At 37.6% G+C, this 20161-nt stretch overlaps 2 protein-coding genes and 1 long non-coding RNA gene across 3 annotated transcripts; 2 read left to right on the top strand and 1 right to left on the bottom strand.

Moving 5' to 3' along the window:
- Window positions 1-98: 98 nt before the first annotated feature.
- LOC114154968 (uncharacterized) lies at window positions 99-1426 on the top strand. Its single transcript, XR_003597655.1, has 2 exons — window positions 99-255; window positions 633-1426. It is a non-coding gene; the product is annotated as an uncharacterized LOC114154968 (long non-coding RNA).
- Window positions 1423-16493, bottom strand: rnft2 (ring finger protein, transmembrane 2). Its single transcript, XM_028034515.1, has 10 exons — window positions 15780-16493; window positions 15602-15670; window positions 13955-14466; window positions 13771-13847; window positions 13193-13293; window positions 12742-12895; window positions 8990-9139; window positions 3776-3841; window positions 3521-3622; window positions 1423-2013 (listed from the first exon to the last, which is right to left on the bottom strand). Exons 2-10 carry the CDS (start codon window positions 15646-15648, stop codon window positions 1879-1881), a joined length of 1344 nt encoding a protein of 447 aa, XP_027890316.1. The 5' UTR covers window positions 15649-15670; window positions 15780-16493; the 3' UTR covers window positions 1423-1878.
- spring1 (SREBF pathway regulator in golgi 1) lies at window positions 15560-20079 on the top strand. Its single transcript, XM_028034519.1, has 6 exons — window positions 15560-15678; window positions 16405-16592; window positions 17896-18052; window positions 18143-18294; window positions 18569-18682; window positions 19555-20079. Exons 2-6 carry the CDS (start codon window positions 16494-16496, stop codon window positions 19636-19638), a joined length of 606 nt encoding a protein of 201 aa, XP_027890320.1. The 5' UTR covers window positions 15560-15678; window positions 16405-16493; the 3' UTR covers window positions 19639-20079.
- The last annotated feature ends 82 nt before the right edge of the window (window positions 20080-20161 follow it).

The raw sequence follows: 20161 nt of genomic DNA, 5'->3' as shown, positions 1-20161 counted from the left end.
CGACGCACCTCTGCTTGCTCCGTAGCTCAGCTGCTCGCGTCGCGGCTACGGAGAATCGGGGACCAGCTCGAGAAGAGTTGGACAGCCGGGGAGACAACCGGCGACCTCGGCTGCGGAGACAGAGTGACGGTGGCAGCAGTGACCGGGCGCGGCCACTTCAAAGGCTTCCTGTGCCTCGCGGTGCAAGTCACCTTGCTTGTGCTGCTCAGCGCGAGGCGACACCTGTAGGGCGCGTGGTTGCGACTTCCGCAACAGGTGAGATAACACCAGTGTCTATGACTCTTTAAAAGATAACCTGTTTTTTTCTCAGGCTGCAGCCCCTTTAGACAGCTGATCCCATTGATTCTTCTTGTTTTTATGCATTGTGTAGACAATGGAGTAAAAAAAAAAGAAAAAAAGAATGAAACAAGTCCCAGCTTTTAAAGACAAAGCTACATTTTTAAGCACAAAATACCACCTTTGTTCTAAAATCCAGATATTTGTTCGATTTTTCAAAAGAAAGAGGGGGGAAAAAATAATCAAATAGCTGCTGATTGCCCAATAACTACTAGCTGATTTGACATGTTTGCCTTTTGGGACATACTTTTTTTTTTTTTAATGTGTTTTATGTGGATACATTTCTCCCACTGTAGACTGGTGCCTCTAAAAAAAAATCACATGCGGAACAGCAAATGGGCTTACATCATTTGCACTTAAAGCAAGAGATGCAGGAGGATGCTGTTGCTGGAGAAATGTGCAGACTGAAGAGGACGAAGGGATGGCCTAAAAGATTTCGTATTCCAAGATTGAAGGCTGACTGAATTGACTTAACTCCCACTGTGGATGGACTTGGAGTTTTAAACTGACAGAATTTGCAGTTGTCCTGCCCCCTTCTCACTCTGATTCTGTCATCCCATTTACAAAACAAAACAGTGATGTAATCCTCCCCTGGTACCAGCGGAGGGAAAAGCTTACTAATGGTGCGCCTTTGAATGTTCTCTCCTCCAATGATCCGAGTGCATCAGGGACAGTTGGATCAAACTGATTAGACCCGACACATATAGGCTGCAAATACTACAGGAAACCTTTAAAAATGCACTGAAATACACCCGTTCTAAAGCTCCACAATGCACTGTACTTTTTTTAGATAAGCTAAACTCTCTTTGTAAACATGTAAATAACAGCTGATGCTTTTATAGGTGTTTTTTACAGTGTTTGGATCCTGTTTAGAGATTTGTGTATGCGTTATTATTACCTGTTGAGGCTGTCTTATGTAGCATTTCACCATGAATGCTGGACCTGTGCATAAAATGCTTTTATGCTGTTTGTGACTACTGAGAATAAGCTCTTTTCTGATGTAATGTTTTTTTGTATAAACTGGGCTCTTTTTATGTCAAATATTTCTAATGAAATTTCAGCAATTATGATAATAAACAATGAAAATGTCCCTCAGGTTGTCTTTAATTGAAACATGCTTCACAAAAACGAACAAAACTATGTGACTCACAAGAAAAGCAGCAGCAGCAAAATGGAATGTTGTCTTTAATATAGATCAAGCTGACCAAAAACTTCACATTAACTATAGCTTGCCGCTGGTAATCCTGCTCAAACATTCCACTTCATTTAAATAATTAAACCTAATTTAAAATCAAAGTTTACTTTAAATAACATCCCTCACAATACGGATTGTATATTCTGCACACCATCATCACAATAAATAATTTTATGACATGATCAGAGAAAATATGTCACAAATAAAATGACTGACTTTGATGCTTTGACTCAGCGTGGATAATTAGACTTATGTGCGCTATCATTCAGTTCTCAACACTTTTACCACAGCATTGTCCAACTTGCTTCGAAGCGTATCCCCTTTGATTCTGTAAATCCTGTCAGAGCTCAGTAGATCTGGAAGTGAGTGGACGTGGTGCCGTCCTTCCAGCACCGCAGGGCCTCGATGACGGTGGAGCGACACAGCGGACACGTTCGCTCACGGTCGAACCACAAACACAGGCACTCCTCACAGAACACATGCTGTGGAGGATCAGAAAGCACAAAGGTTTCCCTTAACATGCAGCAAAAAAGCACAAATTTAAATGCTCAGGTACTTTTTATCTAATGTGAGGCATGTTTAATATGACACAAGTTCATATAAGTAATAATTAGGGGTGGGTGATATGGATTTAAAGTTTATCAATATTTTGTGTGATGATAAGAACAAGTTATTACTTATTTTTTAGGTTACTGTATGGCTGACTGCCTGACACAGTCCCACAAATACTGCTGTTGAAAAAAACATTCCTATTTGTAATACCCTTCTTTAGGACACCAGTCACTTAAAGTATGATTTGTATCACTAAACTGCACCAGTATCTGCATTTAATCATAGATTTTTTTGTATTTATTTATACTCTTTTTAAACAAATTGTGGAGAAAATAGTATAAATTACAATCCCAAAAATACAGACAGTTTGGGGGTGTTTTAAACATTGTTATTCGGAATTTATCATGAGAATGATAAATCATACATTTTATCATGAAAAAAAATGATCACAATACATAATAAACAATACGATAAAAGCCCACCCCTAGTAATAAAAGTGTGTTTTTCCAGGAACAACAGATTTTAGACATGATTTTTTTAAGAATGCTTCTGTTATGCTGTCTACATGGACAAGTGTCCCAATTTCTGACCCAGAAAAAAGAATCCCCACAGCATGGACCAACCATCACCATGCTCTGGAGTTCCTCTGTGGTTAGCTATAATTTATAGATATCGTAGATGTAAAACTGATTTAGAAAATTTGTTCACAAAAATCTGAGGGAGATAGAGAAAAAAATAATTGGACTGTGGACATTTGTTTTTCAGTTATTAGTAGCACAGAATTTAAGTAAGCTAAACAAGTATGATGGGTCTGGTTGCCTTAAATATCAGAGGCAGATTCTCTGTAATGGCAGGAAGGAGATATCAGGTCAGGCACCAGACTAGACACGACTTTTTTTAAGAGACTGAGGGGAAAGAACAAAAGAGGCAGGGGGGAACAATGAAACAGCAACGATGCCCCCCAAAAAAGGAAATATCAATGCAACAGTCCATTTAACCTGACTGAGCTGGAGGGGATGGTACACCGCTTTTTGGTATTTATACCTACAGTTGTAGGTACCAAAAACGGTGTACCGACTAAAAAAAATCTTTTTGCAGACTAAAAAGATTTTAGTCTGCAACTGGTGCCAAAGGTTATTTAATAAAGTATTAAATAACTTACTTGACTAAGTGTTTTTTTTATTTATTTCAAATGTAATTTAATGCAATGTTTTTGCTGTCATTATAGTCTATTGTATGAAGAGTTTATAAGAAAAATAATGAATTAAATTCATTAACAAATAAGTCTGCGACATAAAATACTTTTTAGATGTACTGTAACCTCCACGTGAAAGACACAATCAATAGGGGGCAGTAAATCTCTCTGTTTTTACTGATGCTTGTCTCTTAGGTGTACGTGCATTACTTATTATTCATTAGAGAATTTAACCTTCTTACCTGACAGATGAGAGCAATGGGATCTTTGAAATCCCCCTGACAGATAGCACAGACGTCACCAGCCTCACTGCACAGCTGAGTGTTGGCCCTGACTCCGTAACTCTAAATTTGGATAAAAAAAACCCCACAATCAACCAACCAGAAAATATGAAAATGAATAATTTTTTTAAAATTCTTGTTTAAATGTAAAACACAACAAACAATAGAATTTCATTAATGGATGTGTGCAGGAAATTTAATTGGGCTGAGGCTGACCTGGGAGCTGCAGAGCATTACCAACGCCTTGCGTATTGCAGATACCCGTCCACAAACATCAAAGCACTGCAATTAAAAAGGACAGAGTGCAATTAGTTTTAAACTGAAGTGATCATTAAAGATGCTCACCAGCTGCATGCGAGAATGCTAACAACTGAGGACGTCCAGGTTTTATGCTGCATTGAAACATTTAAATATTTATGTTGGTGAAAAACAAAATTACAGATAAGGAGTTGCAGCAGGGATATATGTGGTAAATTAATACCACTTATCTAAGCAACCTTTTCTAAGAAAGCTTTCTCCTCTGCTTTTCATTTCCTCTTTGTTCTTGATTCTGATATGATAAAAAGACCAGGTTTGCTTATAGATGTGGTTCTGTCTCTGTTTAGGTGAGGAGTGAGTACAATTACAGAAGTGCTTTAGAAGGTGTTATTGACGTAAAACCGAAATATTGCTAAACTCTTGGATGTTGTAAGATATTTTAATCAGCTTTAAAATATGTTATCTGATATTTAGAACACATTACACAACTGAAACAGGATATTTACATACAATGTATATTTTTTTCTTTTTCCTTTATTAATTAAATTTAAAACTTTACCTATGTAGTAAAGCAAAGTAAGTAAAATTGCCTCTTAAACTGTATGACTTGAGTCAAATTTTGTGTATATTTTTCCGCAAGATTCTTAAAATATCTTGCTCGAATTTGGGCCCATTTCTCTTGGCAGAATTGGTGTCACTGGGTCAGGTTAATGGGATGCCATGCTTGCACACTTCTTTTCACCTCTACACATTTTCTGAGACAGATTTTTTTGTGACAGTGACTTCAAAATATTGACTTTGTTCTCTTTAAGCTGATTTATACATTGATAATATGGATCATAAGGGTCATTGTCCATTGGAAGATCTATCAGTGGACAAGCGCAAACTTTCTGGCGAATGTCTTAAGATGTTGCTTCAATATTTCTACATTATGTTTTTTCCCTATGATACCATCTAATCTGTGAACTGTATTGGCCAATCCAGCCGAAACACCCACCTCCACACAACATGATGTTGTTCCGTATTGTCAGAAAGTGACTCCAAGTTATTCATGGAAAATTCGTCAATTTGAAAAATCCACCTTGGGAAGCTGAAATACCTATGCACGCCACTACTTGGCACACTATTGGCTAGCGTTAGTAAAGCAGCCAATCTAACACCCGTTCCACTGTGAGTATTAATGCATTTCAACTATTAAAACAGGCAGTTGCAAGAATCTTTAGAGGGGATCTCCAGGATTGTAGCTATTGTAAAGGCGACTGTGGTTGCTACTCTCCGGAAATAATAGGGCTCCACTTACATCACAGTTTGAATGTTGATCTCAGGCTAGTGAGTTTTCCTCTTTTACAGCAAATGTAACACTGGTTTTTCAGGCCAAAACCTTCAACTTTAGCTTTTTCAGAACACATGACATGTCTCCAAAAGGTCTTTGTCCCTGGCTGAATTTGTACACTGTAATGGTTTTTGGGTTTTTTTATGTATGTTTTTTGGAGCAATGGGTTATTTATCTCTGATTTGCCTTTCTTTCTATGATGGTACTCTGGACAAATACTCTCTCTTACCAGCTTCTGTCAGTGACGTTACAATGTTGTTGGAGTTGATAGAGACCATTCAATAAAAACATGGTCATCTCTGAGACACAGAACCCATCTCCCTCCTGAACTATATGATGCCTGGACATTCCTGGTGCCTATCCTTCTATGTAATTGTTTGAACACATAATCATGGAACCTTCAGGCATCTGGAATATTTACCTCATGGATGAGCCAGACATGGGGAGGTTCACCTTGCTCTTCCAAAATGTCATTACTTTTGACTTTGTTTTATGATCTCACACAATAAAGAACTGTGCTTAGGAGTGTTGTCTTAAAATATATCAACAGGTGTGTCTCCATTTGACTCAAAAGTTGGGAATTTTGAATCAGAAGCCTTGATATTATTTTCTTGGCTTTCCCAGATTGCTTACAGGCAAATTCTCTCACTCATTATTTTGGTATTCAGGAAGCATAAATAGCTATGGTCATCCTAGCTGTCCTAAAAGGAAAAAGGCTAGTCACATTTTACATCAGAAAGTAACAAAAAAAGATTGTGTCTTTTAGCACAGTGTATGTAAATAGCTAGCTTAGCCTGTATACTTAAAGCTCTTGTTATAACTGTTCACAGACCACAAGCAAATCAACCTATCTCCACTTTTTGATGTTTGCAAAATATAGATGGTCGTTGCTTCAGGCCTTGCTTTATCATTTTGGCTGCTCTACCAAGTATAACCAAACCATAGAACGCAAAGGTGGGAGTCGAAGGAACTAGGCAAGCTAGTGACGAGATAAACAGACTAACAAACCATTCTGAAAACTGCTGACATTAACTAAAAGTTAAGGTACTTTGCATTATCACTACAATGCAGGAGCCCAAAGATTTCTCATGTGGTTTTCTCTAGCACAAAAAAAAACATCTAGAAAAAAACACTCTTCTGGGTGGAGGTTGTTATGGGAAATTAAACAACAATATAAACCTGGGCCTGTTGTGGTTATCCTCATTTTACTTTCAACGCATTCTGCTTGCGTCTGCAGTGATCTGTCTGAAATGCTGAATTTGATAAGCAATACAAAAAAAATCTAATTTATTAGCATTGTAACAGACAATGGTTTTAATGTTAATTTCATTTTTAGAAGTGTTAGAAATTCTGTTATTTTTTTTAATCCATAATTTTATTTTATTTATCTATATAACAAATATTAAGTAATTAGATTTTTTGTTTCAGATTCAAAATAACAATAATAAAGTAATTTTATGTTTTATCTTTTTGGTTACGGTTGAAGTTTGTTATTGTGATAGAATTATCATATTTTTGCATTGTTTACATACAGTACAGACCAAAAGTTTGGACACACCTTTTAATTCAACGAGTTTCCTTTATTTTCATGACTATTGACATTGTAGATTCACACTGAAGGCATCAAAACTATGAATAACACATGTGGAAATATGCACTAAACAAAAAAGTGTAAAACAACTGAAAATACCCCTTATATTCTAGTTTCTTCAAAGTAGCAACATTTTGCTGTGATTACTGCTTTGCACACACTCTGCATTTTCTTGATGAGCTTCAAGAGGTAGTCACCTGAAATGGTTTTCACTTCGTAGTGTGCCCTGTCAGGTTAATAAGTGGGATTTCTTGCCTTATAAATAGTCATGAAAATAAAGAAAACCCATTGAATTAGAAGGTGTGTCCAAACTTTTGGTCTGTACTGTATGTCCCTGGTATTTTCTCATTTACAAGTGTTTTCAGTTTTAAATTTCATGACAGCTGTCTATTTTCTTGTTAACGTCATTTACTGATGTAATTGTTGATTTTTCTTTGCACGCTTGTTCCTGTGTTTTCAATTTGTGTAAAGCAACATGTGTCACTTTTAGTGTGCATAGTGCTCTATCAAAAAGTAATCTCCAATTTATTTTAGAGCTCTAGAATGCTAAATTAAATAAATAAAAATATAGATCGCATCTAAACAGAATGAGAAGAAACAAAAAGCAAACAACAAAAACATTCAAACACTGTTCTACAAAACAAGGATATATATTTATGGAAGGCCTTTGTGTTAAATCTTTAAGAGAATGAGGCACACAAATGTAAGTCATATTGTTGTGCAAACATATTCTTACTCCATGAACATTTTGGAAAATTACAACAGCAACGGTACAAGAGTATCAGAGTAGGGGAGGTTGATGTGCACAACACAACAATTTTCGGATGTAAGTAAAAGAAGTCATGCATCATGTACATCATATGTCCCTTTTCTTAAGCTTCACTAACTTATAATTACAGAATTCTAGGTGCATAATTTGTGCATAACATAAAATATGATGCAATGTACAATGTTGTAACATAAAACATGAAATGTTTAAAGGGTATGAATGTTTTTGAAAACTGTCTGCAGTTCTACCACCTAAGAAAACGTACAAAATTAATCTTTAAAACTGTTTTGACCGTTTCATTTTCAAAGCATTTGTTTGAAAATCGCTAGTTTTCTCAGAAATGGTTCACAACCTTCCTCCCACTTAACTCTACAACTCCCTGATCTGATGATATTTATTTTAACTTTATAGTTGCTCAGTTATCTAACTGACTAATACAAAACTGACTAAACAATACATGCGGATCAGTGTATCTTAATATCGAAACACTACTATGCCTTGATATTGGAAAACACCTCTTTCACTGCACAGGAAACTGTCCATCTGATTCAAATGAGAGGCTCATAAACAAGAACCGCAGCTACTGAATCACTGCTTGGACCAAGATGTCACATATATGTGACAATACAAACCGCATTGTAACAATAATCCTTGCACAATCCAGGGATTCATACGTTCGCGTTTCGTGATCTCAGCATTCTTAACTGACAGATATTTGACTCAGAGCTTTAAAAATACTTTTAAGTGTCTTTATTTGAACAGAACTAACTGTGATCTCTTGCTGCAAGTAACTTCCCCTTGTGTTCCACTTCCACCTCAGAGCATTTCAGTTTGGCAATCCATTCTGGCACAAAAGATTACTATAGATTCTTTAAGGTTTTAGGTCAGACATGCTTGCTGGTCAATCAAGAACAGAGATGACATAGTCGTTAGACTAGTTAGTGACACTGTTGGCAGGTGTCAAGTCTGACTGGAAAGCAAAGTCAGCTTGTCAGCAGAGGGAAACATGACCGACTCCAATATTTCCTTGTAGGTTTCCAGTGGTTTCACACTTAATCAACTTTTATTCCTCCAGACTGTGAGACCTTATTTTTCCTATTTAAATGTAAATTTAATCTCAGGTTTATCTCCAGAAGTCTTCCACATAATGTGTACATACCACACCTTGGCCATTATGTTAGATTTCTCAATTAAAAGTTCCTTAATGTATTTTAATTATATGAGATTTTGAATGCGGAGTTACATCATGAATGTCAGTGAATATCCTATGCAATTGTAGTTGAGGACACCGTAATTAAAAATCAGGCCCATAGACTGTATCTGCAACTGATATGCAACTCAAGTCCAAGTCTCAGAGTCAAGTCCCTATCACTGCTTTAGCCTAAAAACACAGCTGAAATCTAAAAATGAGTGTTTGTACTTCATAAGATCCGCATGCAAAGTACCAAAACAACATCTTTGCTCCGAGGTCCTGCTTACCTTGCAGAGGCTGTAAATGATGATGAGTGTTGCTCCCAGGAAGTAACTGTTTGACGGGTCTTCGCCCATGATGTACTTGTACCACAGCTGCACTGGCACGAGAGCCCGAAACAGCTGGCTCAGCTCCTCAATCAGAAGGTAGAACTTACCCTGGAAAACCAAGCGAAATGAACAACTACTATGGTAGATGAGAAACCCAGTAATCAGACAGTGTGAATTAGTTAAAGCAAGTTTTTCTTAAATTTTTTTAAAATAATACACCAAAATGATAATGGATTTTCTTTGTTTGAGCCGTCAGAAACCCAGAAAGAGCTCAGTAGCTTCAGGGCCTTCTTCTATCTAGTCAAGAGCAGTGTGGTATTAAAAGCTTAAAACAGCACGCCTCCGGCCCAAACATGGCCGCTGTCCAGATCTCAGTGGCTTCACAGCAGTACAGGCAATTTCCCTTCACTGCAAGGGAAACTGGCAGCGCCTCTTTCCACCTGCTACCCCTGTGCCCACTTTAAGCCCAGCCCTACGGGGGCTCGGAAACTGTCTTTAAAGGGACTCCCTCCTAATAATCAGAAAAGAAACACTCTTCTGTCCCTACAGCTACAAAGTGCATTAAATGAGTTGGGGAGATTAAGGGAAAAAAACAACAGAGGTGGGTAAATGAAGGTAAACTTGATTCCCCACTGGGCCCTATGGCATCCCAGCTTGCATAATGACTTCATGCACGGGAGAAGACAAAGATTGATGACTGTGGGTAAAGAGGCACAAGCAGCCAGGTCGGTAGGGGAGAAAGACCTCTGCTAACTGCTAATTCATCTTCCTTATTGTTCAGCTTTGACTTACGTCCCACAGTGCCAATCATGCCCACGCGAAAACTGTCAAATTTAAAGTTTGGACACAAGCCAGTCGCTTTGAGGAAGCTGCACTTCAGGCCCTGTTTGAATAGTTTCCTGCCTGTTATATTTTGTGTGGTGGGCATATCTGTGTTTTCCTTATAAAGGCATTGGTTAATAATCAAAGAAACCAAAGCAATTTTTTTTTTTTTCTTGTAGGGGAATTCATTTGTGAATCTCACAAAGAAAACGACAACAGCAGAAATGAGTTCAAGTCTCTCCTTGTGGAATCTTAGACATTGTTATTTTGCAATAGTCTAATTTGTGTTTGTAGTTTTTTATTCATCAAGATCAAAGTTAATCGTTTCACAAGGATGTCATGGATTTTTTAATTTACCTTTACAGGCCAAACCAGCAAGGGAAAAAAGGCAAATAATGTTGGAGGGGAAATATATTTTAGAGCCACAAAATACATAAATTAGATGTCTGAAACATAAATAAGCAGGCATTCCATTATTATTCAAAGAAGAAATTTCTAAAACACTTCTTAAAAAAAACTAAACATTGAGTGCACTTAAAAAATCTCAACAGGGTGTCGGTCTTTAAGATCTCCAAATTACCAATCTGACATTTCTCTCACTCCTCAAAAGATAAATTGTCACTCTTTCAGCTTTGTTCTCATCTGTCAGTATTTTTCTTTCATACTTTTTTGCATTGTTTCTTAATGTCTTTTGTGAAAATGAATGTAATAGCTATTACTTTACAAAGCTGAAAAGAAAAAGAGTTCATTAGGGTTGCAAATCACATAGCTACTCAAAATCAATTGTCTATCCTATTTTTAATCATTTCATGAAGAAATTAATCTGTTAAGCAAACAACTTGTTATCTTATGTTTTACATTTATGTAAATATGCATGTAGATTCTGTACTGATTCCCAGATTTGCTTTGTGGCTCATTGGTTTCATAACGTTTTCATCATAATAAATGCAGAGAGAGTATCAACCAATTATGTGTTACGACAGTGGTGTTTAAAACGTGTTGCCATGTGGGCTGAAACTGTTAAGTTGAAAGTTCCTCTAGCCCAATAAATTAGATTTTTTTTAAGAAAACACAAACTAATTTCATAGTGATTTTTTTGTTTGTTTGTTTTACATGCTTAACAATAAACTAAACAGAATACTTCTATTAAATGCTTGTTAGAGTTCTTCAAGAAAATTAATCTTTAATTTATGTTACACCTGAAATATAAGAAAGACATCATTTCTAAAATGTTAGGACCAGTTTTCATAAAATAATCACAGTAACAAAAACAGTGGGTGTTTTAACATTTTTGCTTGTTGGCTGAATTGAAGCCACTCTTGAATTGCAGTCTGGGGCCACACAAAATCTTTTGCACTTTGGACACCCTGCACTAAGCGATCAGGTGAATTATTTGTGCAGAAAAAATAGTTTGCTTTAATGCAACAAGTAATAAAATTGATGCATTGCATTGATCTTTTTAAAGCGGACATGTGCTGACTGCAGTCATTGTGTTAGATCTTTAGTGACTCACTGGACCGCATGCAGTAGAGAGATTTAAACACTAATAATGAGCTTTCATGGGGTTTAATGTAGAAGACCTTACAGAGGATTTCTTATATATATATATATATATATATATATATATATAAATTAAACTGATAAAACAATTTGGGATTTCCCAGCACTTAAACACTCCTTTGTAAGCTTTTAAACCCTGTATGTGTGCAGGGGGTGCGCGTGCGTGTGAGTGGAGGAAACAGGTAATGGTCCAGCTCCAGGGAGGGATGACCTCACCCCTGTAACTCCCTCGTGGCTAAATGAGCTCAGTTGCTTGCTGAAGTGGTTCTGATATGCCTACAGGTTTGTTTATCAGTGGAAAATTTAATCCTAATACTTTTTATCACCCCTCTCCTCCCTGCCACCACCGTCTACCGAGCACACAAACACACACCAACACAAAGAACTGCACCTGTATGGAAATCAATGCGAGTGTGTGTCTGCAGACATGTTCTTTTTGCCTCAGGCTAGAGCAAAAGTCTCAAGCAGACAACAACATGAAAACAGCACACCTAAGGAGCACCATTTAAAAAGCTTATGAATACAAAACAGCTTCACACTGTGACCCCTTAGCACTTTCTTTACTCAAGGGAGAATTTCATCATAGTTTAGAAAATCTGTTTTTTTTTCACATTTGTGAACTCTTCACTGCTTGAAATGTTGACTTTAAGTCTTTGTCTTTAGAAGGTGAAGTAAAGAGTTCGCTAATGTGCAGTTGTGTTTGAAAGTTCAAAATCCACTGCTAAGCAGATTAACAGAATTATACTTTTTATTGTTAACCTATCAAAAAGCGCTACAGTTACATTAAAATGTATGGAAATTTAAACTCACTCCAGACAGATTTCTAGCTATATAATATCACACCAGTTAGGCTTTGCTTTCAAGTTAAAAGAAGTATAAAAAATGTAGTTAATACAAACTAGCAAGAGTTACACATTATCAAAGCAATTACTTATTATTAATGTCATGACAAATAATTTGTGAGCTAGGTACAATACATGGCCTGCATCTTTTCTGAAGTAACTAAATAAAGAGAAAATCTGCAAATGACAAATTACAGAAAGAAACAGCATCTAAGAAGCTGTGCAGAAGAAGTCAAAAAGTACAGAAAATCAGATAACTGAGGAACATTTCTTTTTCTTCTTGGAAATGGAAATAATAAAGCAACAGGCATAAACATTGTTTTCATAGAAAAGCAAGCTTCTTTTTTTACTCTCTTTGTTTACCTGCCTGAGACATTTCAAAACATAAGACTTGTAAGACATGTTTAACGCAGACAATTGTGCTCATATTAGTTGTATTCTATTTTAAATAAATTACATTCTAAACTAATATTAAAGGGTTCTTACCCTTGACTTGAAGGCCATGATAATCTTGGGCAGGAAGAGGACGAAGCACTTCAGGCCGATGGTGACATATTTAAGTACAAAGTCGGTGATTCCAACCACCCAGATAAGATCAAAGAAGTCAAAGCTGTTGAGACTGGGCTTTGCAAATATAAGACTAGAGAAAAATAACAACATTGAGTTAGACCACATGTGAACAGTTTTTATTTTTTTTACTCAGCATGGTGCATTTAAAAACAAGATCAATGAAAAATGAGAAGCATAACATAAGAAAACAAAACCTCCAAACATAAAATACTCACAGAGCATGACCAACAAGAACTGTAACACTCCCTAAAGGAAATGGAAGTGAAAATAAAACACACGATGATGGAATAACTTCAAAATAAATCAACATAGGATGGTGGATGAACACACACAGAGCTCCTACAAAAGCACTTCAGCTTCCACTGACCTGTGGTGCAGCTCCTCATGGCTGAAAGTGTAGTAGATGTATACAATGTTTCCCCCGAGAAACAAGATGATCCACAGAGCAACAAGTATGGACCGCTCCTCCTTAAAGAAGTAGGCAAAAATAACAGGGAAAATGTAGCTGAATTAGCACTGCGCCTTTTAGAGACTCATTAAGAAATTTGCAGAAGATCACTAGTTTTCAGTATAATCAGCCCAAGCGAGGAGAAAGGTGGTTGGAAACTCAACAATCACATCCTTTTCTGAACAGATAATGTTCCATACAAGGAATGCTATTACTGAGGGAAGAAGACTCAATGCTGGCAATCTTCTGCATTAGAAAAATTTGTGGAATTTTCTGAGTCAAGTTAATCCTAAAGATGGTTAAAAAAAACACTCCTCTTGTATTTGTTTTAAATTAGCAAAACTTTAGTTTATTGGCTAAGGTGCATTGTGTACATTAAGCACATGGAACCTGCTGTTGCTAGAAGTATAAACACATTCACCTCATTAGTTTGTTGATGCATCAAGACTGAAGCTTTAATAAGAAATATTAAGACTTTTCTTTACGGATTCTCTTACCCTCAATGAAACCTGATGCTTGAATGTAGAGTTGGCGTAAGCAAATGTGCTAATCATTCCCACACAGACAGCAATACCTGCAAAGTAAAGAAGCAACATGGCCACTAAACATAACCATCTGTTGCTACAGACAGTTTGTTGGTAATACTGCTGTACATCAAAAAAGATTTCAATATTGAAATACCTAGCTTGTGTTGAAAGCAGACTTTAGCCAGCAGAATGAGGATAAATGGAAAGCCTCTCTGCAGCCACGCAACCACCGCCTTCAGCTCGGACAAAGCCGGAGCTGGGGTGGACTGGTCGTCCTGTCCCTCCTCCCTGGAGCTGTGCCTCTCTGGGCTAGCTGCTGTGGTGGCCTGCTGGAGCAGTGAGGATGTCCTGTGCTGCAGGGGCTGGTGAAAGTGGTGGTGGTGATGGTGGTGGTGCTGGGGCGGCCGGGAGAGGAACGGGCCACCCTCCGCTCGATGGCTGCCTGCTTCTTCCCTGGAAGACGCAGTCATCTGGATAAAAACTTCAGGGGGAGAGCCTAAGACTAAACCAGCTGCTTGCAATTGAGCAGATGAGACGGAGCTGGAGGGGATGCCCACCAGGCCTGAGAACATCTGCTGGGGTGAAGTGGACGAATCGGGCTTCAGGCAGTCAAACACGCCACTCTCATCCAGGCTGCTCTCCGACCCCAGTGTTTGGCTTCGAGTTCTGAGTTGAAACAAATAGATTATAAAACAATTACTATTCAAGAAATCACTTTTCCTTTTGCATTTATGTAATTAATTGGCTAAAAATAAATTTAACATATCAGATTATTCTACGTACAATTAGAAAAACAATCTGAAAGGAGGAGTGATCCAATATTTCTCGGGGTGATGTTAAAGACTCATTGCAAATTCCTGATTTCAGTTGTTGCAGCTAACAGCTAACAATTAGTTATTAGGTTTTCGGGCCAAATACTTTTTTACATAGATGGTTTGGATAGCTTTTTTTCCCCCTCAGTGAATGAAATCACCATTTGAACACAGCTTTATGTGTCTGCATGGGTCACTATTGTTAAATATCAAAATTAGTTTTATAATCTGAAAATTTAAGATTTTGAGCAGGCCAACAGAGAAATATGCTAAAAGCACCAGTATCTTGAATGTTTGGGACTTAATGTGCGGAATGAAAGGCTAATTTAACCATATCTATGTCATGGTGAAGGCATTTTAAAGAACCATGGTGGGGCGTGCCGTGGTGGCGTAGCGGTTGGTGCGACCCGTATTTGGAGGCCTTCAGTCCTTGATGCGGCCGTCGCGGGTTCGAATCCCGGACCCGACGACATTTGCTGCATGTCTTCCCCCCTCTCCTTCCCCGTTTCCTGTCAGCCTACTATCATATAAGGGACACTAGAGCCCACAAAAGACCCCCTGGAGGAGTAAAAAAAAAAGAACCATGGTGAAAGTAACTAAATATGTTTGAAAGGGTAAATCTGAACAGTTTGTACAAATGGCAGGATAAGGAATGCCCCAAATGACATAATATCACAGTATTTTAAGCTACAACTGCAGTGTGTAGGAGTAACACTGAATTCCTAAAAATGTAAACATAGCAACTCATGAATAAGTTGCACACTGATGAGTAATGCATTAAGTATGTGTTAAAGAAAAGTCTTAAATTTCAATACTCATCCCACTGAACATCAATTTTGCATATTGGGCAGCTACTAGAACAAGATCTTGAATATAGACCATCTTTGTTCCTTAATCAGGAATAGTAACAGAAGTTGTCAAGACCACCAAGGCAGACTAAACAACATAACGGTGTGGATTGCAGCGTCCTAGCTGTCCTTTCCTCCCACCTTTCAGAGGACATGCCATCCGTGTTGCTGCTGTGTCTCCTCTGCATGGCATCACCACATGGCCCAGCCCTGAAAAGGTAAATACAAAGCAACATGGCTATTAAAGCCCATTTTTAAGGTCTCCAGCTTTACTTGGCGCATTTAATAGTTGCACGGCTAGCCTACATGATTACTTTACCTGCGTTAGCTTCGTGAATTACCCTTCTGTTTCAGCTGCTGTCATAGTTAGCATGGAAAGCTTTGACTCGCTGGATGGATGATGGTGGTAATGATGCTGAGGGTTTACTGCTGGGAAAACTTCCTGTATGACATCAGAGCACATCCGTGTTTGAGATACGTGTTGATGTTGTTGACAGCGAGATGTCAGATTTCGCAGAAAAAACATAACTGTTGCTGCTTTTAACGCTGGAAATTTCCGAGACAGCGTCGTCGGTGCAGATCAAAACATCACTATTAGGCAACGTTAGCATTGTCTCATTGGCACTGCTCACCAAACGCTAATGCAATGCTAACAACAGCTAGCTAGTTTGCAAGCTAACAAAGCGAGCTTTTATGATGAAGCACGGTTAGCTTACCTTTCTACCGTTTACTTTTATTTGGTCACTGCATGCTTTTAATTACCAGCTCCTCGGGAAGATTCGTCAGTCTAAAGTAAATGGGAAAAGCTTAAAAGCGCAACATGGGTTAGCTAAACTATGCATGGAATCCAATGACAGATCAGGTTGACATTAAGTCAGCAGGCAGCTCTGGTTTGATTCAACACGTTTTGCACCTTTTGTCACATCGCTTTTAATTTCTCGAAGCTGAAGGCAGTCCGGAGATTTATACCTGAGGAGGAGGAGGATTGGTGGTCTGGACTGGCACCTGCACTTTCCTAAAAAAAAGTCATGCTATGATGTTGATGCTACGGAGGTTACTGAGGAGGCGCTGGGTGTTGGGGGTCGTCTTCGGATTGTCCCTTATCTACTTCCTCACCAGCACACTGAAACAGGTACACACACTACACCTGAGGAAAATGGGTTTACCTTCTGCTGAGGTGAGGGGGCGGTTCGGCAGGGATGTACAATCCTGGCCACATTTATTGGTGACAATCCAGGTAAAGATGTACAAAAAGCTTTCAAATTCGTCTTTTATTGCAGTAGGATGTATAGATTATATAGTATAGTTTGATTAAATCTATTAATTGCTGACAAACATTTCCATGTTATCAAATAGTCTTTTCTATAGGTTACTATTGGCACAATTAAAACAGGGGTGTCCTTTTTTGTCTGCAGGCCACATGAAGCTAGGAACTCTAAATAAAATTACTTAATTTATTCTTATAATGTATGTTGTCAGTAAGATAGTAGAAATATATTTATATCTTATATCTCTTTATGTTTTCTTGTGCAATATTAAAAAGCAGCTGCATGGTTGCACAGTTGGTAGCAGGAAGGTTCTGCATTTGAGCCACAACTTGTGGCCTTTCTGCACATAGTTTAGAGTTTTATTCAGGGTATTGGAGGTTCCTCCCACTTTTATAAACAATTAGGTTCAATTGTCCAGCCAACTGTCTCTGGAGATAGTCTATCAGTGAACTTGTTAGGACAAGTGGGAGAAGCCAAAGGAAGGATGTTCTGAAATAGAACCAAAAAGAAAGATAGATTGATGATTGTTTGTTGCCCACTTAACAAAAGCAATCATTTGATTATATATTTTTAATATGTCTGTTTTTGTTTGTTTCTTTTGTTGCACTTCACTTCACTTCTGAGTTAGACTTTGTTGTGAAATTTTGTACTGTCATTTAAATGAGTTCTTGTACCAGGCCTCTTGTATTTTTAATAGCAGAGCTAAAAACAACTCTCCCTTGTTACTTTGATGGATAAGCAGTATATTTTACCTAGATTTTAGTTGCACTGCTATTAAACTAAGCAGATTTTATAATTTTTTTTTTTTTGGTTAGATGTGTTGAATATAATGCCACGTTGTTCACAGAAACATATCTGAGTCGAGACACAGTCTGCTCTTGTGTCTTTATTTTTGTTTTCTGGATTCTAGATTACAGGTTTCCTATTGAAATTTAGAAAATTGTGAAAATCAAAACTGAATATGTGGGGGGAAAAAACAAGTCTATAAAAATGTCAATTTTATTGTGAGTTAGACTTTGCACAATTTGATAGGTTGAGACAATAAAAAACTATCCAGATGGATTTGACATACCAATGCGAAAAGACATGCTTCTGTCCAGCTTTTTTTTATGCATTTTTTTTTTCTTGGATGCATTTTTTTGACATCTCCTTGCTTTGATTTTGCAGGAGGAGAGGTCCATTCGGGATCGCACATTGCTAGAAGTTAAAGATTCAGACCATCGCATCCCCTGGAAAGTGCGTTTCAACCTGGGTAACAGCAGCCGTCAGATTACTCAGTGTCGAAACTCCATTCAGGGCAAGATATTACTCACAGATGAACTTGGTATGTCATGTGACCATTACTCACTATCATCACAGTGATAACATCGCCTTTTATTTATAATCAATGTTTATGCTTTCCTGTGTTTGACAGGTTATGTCTGTGAGAGAAAGGACTTGCTGGTTAATGGCTGCTGTAACGTCAATGCTCCCAGCACCAGACAGTATATTTGTAAAAGTTGCCTGGCCAACGGCTGCTGCAGCATCTATGAGTATTGCGTGTCTTGTTGCCTCCAGCCTGATAAGGTAGTCTGTCACATCTGGGCTCTACAAGATCAGGGTTAATAACCACAATGAGAAACTTGGTTAATAACTGCAATGAGAAGCTCTTTGCACCTTTTTTCAACATAAACGTTAAGAAATGATCATAAAATGCAAGGATTCTGTGTCTACTTTTATCAAAGTTGAATATGATTTTGCATTATCTACTGGATTGTGCAAGACAAAAAACCTCAATAGTTTATCTGCTCATCTTGTGTTTTGCATTTGACCCATTTCCTATCTGTGTATTTTTACCCAGCAACTTCTTCTAGAGCGCTTCCTGAATCGTGCAGCTAAAGGTTTCCAGAATCTTTTTACAGCCGTGGAGGATCATTTTGAGTTGTGCCTCGCCAAATGTAGGACTTCTTCACAAGTACGTAATGATCCCAGTAAAGAGTACTGTTATAAAACTTTAGCATTTCGTATTATAGCCTCGCTTACATTGACAAAGCATAAGGAATATGCAGTGCATATAAAAAGTCTCTGCACCTTTGTAAAAAGAAAGGTGGGAAATGAGACCAAGCTAAGCTACAATGCAACTTTTTCCTATTAATGTGACAGAGGCCTTTCTAAAATGTAATACCCAGTTATGGAAGGAATTCCTTATTTTGATTTGAATTTATACTTTGGGCTATTGTGCATATTTCTAGCAGAATCTTAAAGGCGTTGTGCCAACGTTTATTAGTATTTGGAACTGAGGTTCCTTCCCAAAGCATAATGCTGCCACCACCATCCTTCACTGTGTGCATTGTGTTCTTTTGGTGATGTGCAATGTTGTTTTTGAACCAAACAGGAAATTATACACATAAATGACACATTTAAGTTAGAAAAAGAGTATAAATGATTTATCTTGATGTCATGTTTTGCACCATAATAATCACGTACTCCATTGTGTAGACTTTTTATATCCATGATAAAATTTGTGGTTTTTTTCCCCACAGATACCTAATGACACGTACTACCAACAGTAGCCAAGATTTTTGCTTGTATTAGCATCTATGTAATCCAGATTAAAAACCGTGGACTAGTGGCTTTTTATCAGTAATTTGTTACAGTTGTCTCATTCATTTCCTGTGTCAAAAATTATATTTAAATATATTTCCATATTCATTATATATTGACTTTATCATTCTCTGTGAATGCTTGCAACATTATGGGCCTCTTAAGTGAGAAATTTAAGCTTATATTAGATTTTGATTAAAAAAAAGGCTAACTTTATCCACAATTCTCTCTCCTTTTGCACAGAGTGTTCAGCATGAGAACACCTATCGAAACCCCCAAGCAAAATATTGCTATGGTGAGAGTCCTCCAGAGCTTCTACCTGTGTGAACTGGAACTACCTAGTTGGTTTAAGAAGGACAAGTGGAACCATGGATCATTAAAAAAAAGTACTTTGAAGAAGAGACTTAATAAAATAAATGCTGTTTGGCACAGTTTGGCATTATCTTTGCAAATGAAGACATTCAAAACCTCCAACCTCAGAAAGAAGGACAAATGTTAAATTGTATTATTTACACTTCATAAGTGCATAGAACGCTTCATACATTCATCCATGATGATCATCAGGTCTCCTGCACAGACAGCTTCCTCATCAGGTTTTGTTTCATACATCTTCGTATTAAGAAACTGGTTTAATCTTAACATAGCTGTTTTCTTTTGTTTGTTTGCTTTGTGGACAAAACTGAAATGGCTAGTAATGTGTCGGTGCTTTTGTGTGTATTGCATGCATATAAAATGGATATTTAATAAAAAGTGACTGTGAAACAGAAACATTTGCAGTTTCCTTTGTGGTGACTGCTGACAGAGTAAATGGTATTGCTCAATGCTAAGTTTAAAGTACTATAAAAGAATC

Source organism: Xiphophorus couchianus, chromosome 12, assembly GCF_001444195.1.
Source record: "Xiphophorus couchianus chromosome 12, X_couchianus-1.0, whole genome shotgun sequence".
In the NCBI taxonomy this organism is placed as follows: domain Eukaryota; kingdom Metazoa; phylum Chordata; class Actinopteri; order Cyprinodontiformes; family Poeciliidae; genus Xiphophorus; species Xiphophorus couchianus.
Note: the sequence above shows the minus strand (reverse complement) of the source record. Positions and strands in the feature narration are given on the sequence as shown.

Excerpts from the sequence above, each read along its gene's own strand:
- rnft2 (XM_028034515.1), bottom strand. The coding sequence starts at position 15,648 with ATGCAGAGGAGACACAGCAGCAACACGGATGGCATGTCCTCTGAAAG. Across the intron at positions 14,467-15,601 it reads GATGGCATGTCCTCTGAAAG|AACTCGAAGCCAAACACTGG; the intron begins GTGGGAGGAAAG and ends GTTTCAACTCAG. Across the intron at positions 12,896-13,192 it reads CATGAGGAGCTGCACCACAG|TCTTATATTTGCAAAGCCCA; the intron begins GTCAGTGGAAGC and ends ATTTTTCTCTAG.
- spring1 (XM_028034519.1), top strand. The coding sequence starts at position 16,494 with ATGATGTTGATGCTACGGAGGTTACTGAGGAGGCGCTGGGTGTTGGGG. Across the intron at positions 18,295-18,568 it reads GTTGCCTCCAGCCTGATAAG|CAACTTCTTCTAGAGCGCTT; the intron begins GTAGTCTGTCAC and ends ATTTTTACCCAG. Across the intron at positions 18,683-19,554 it reads AATGTAGGACTTCTTCACAA|AGTGTTCAGCATGAGAACAC; the intron begins GTACGTAATGAT and ends CCTTTTGCACAG.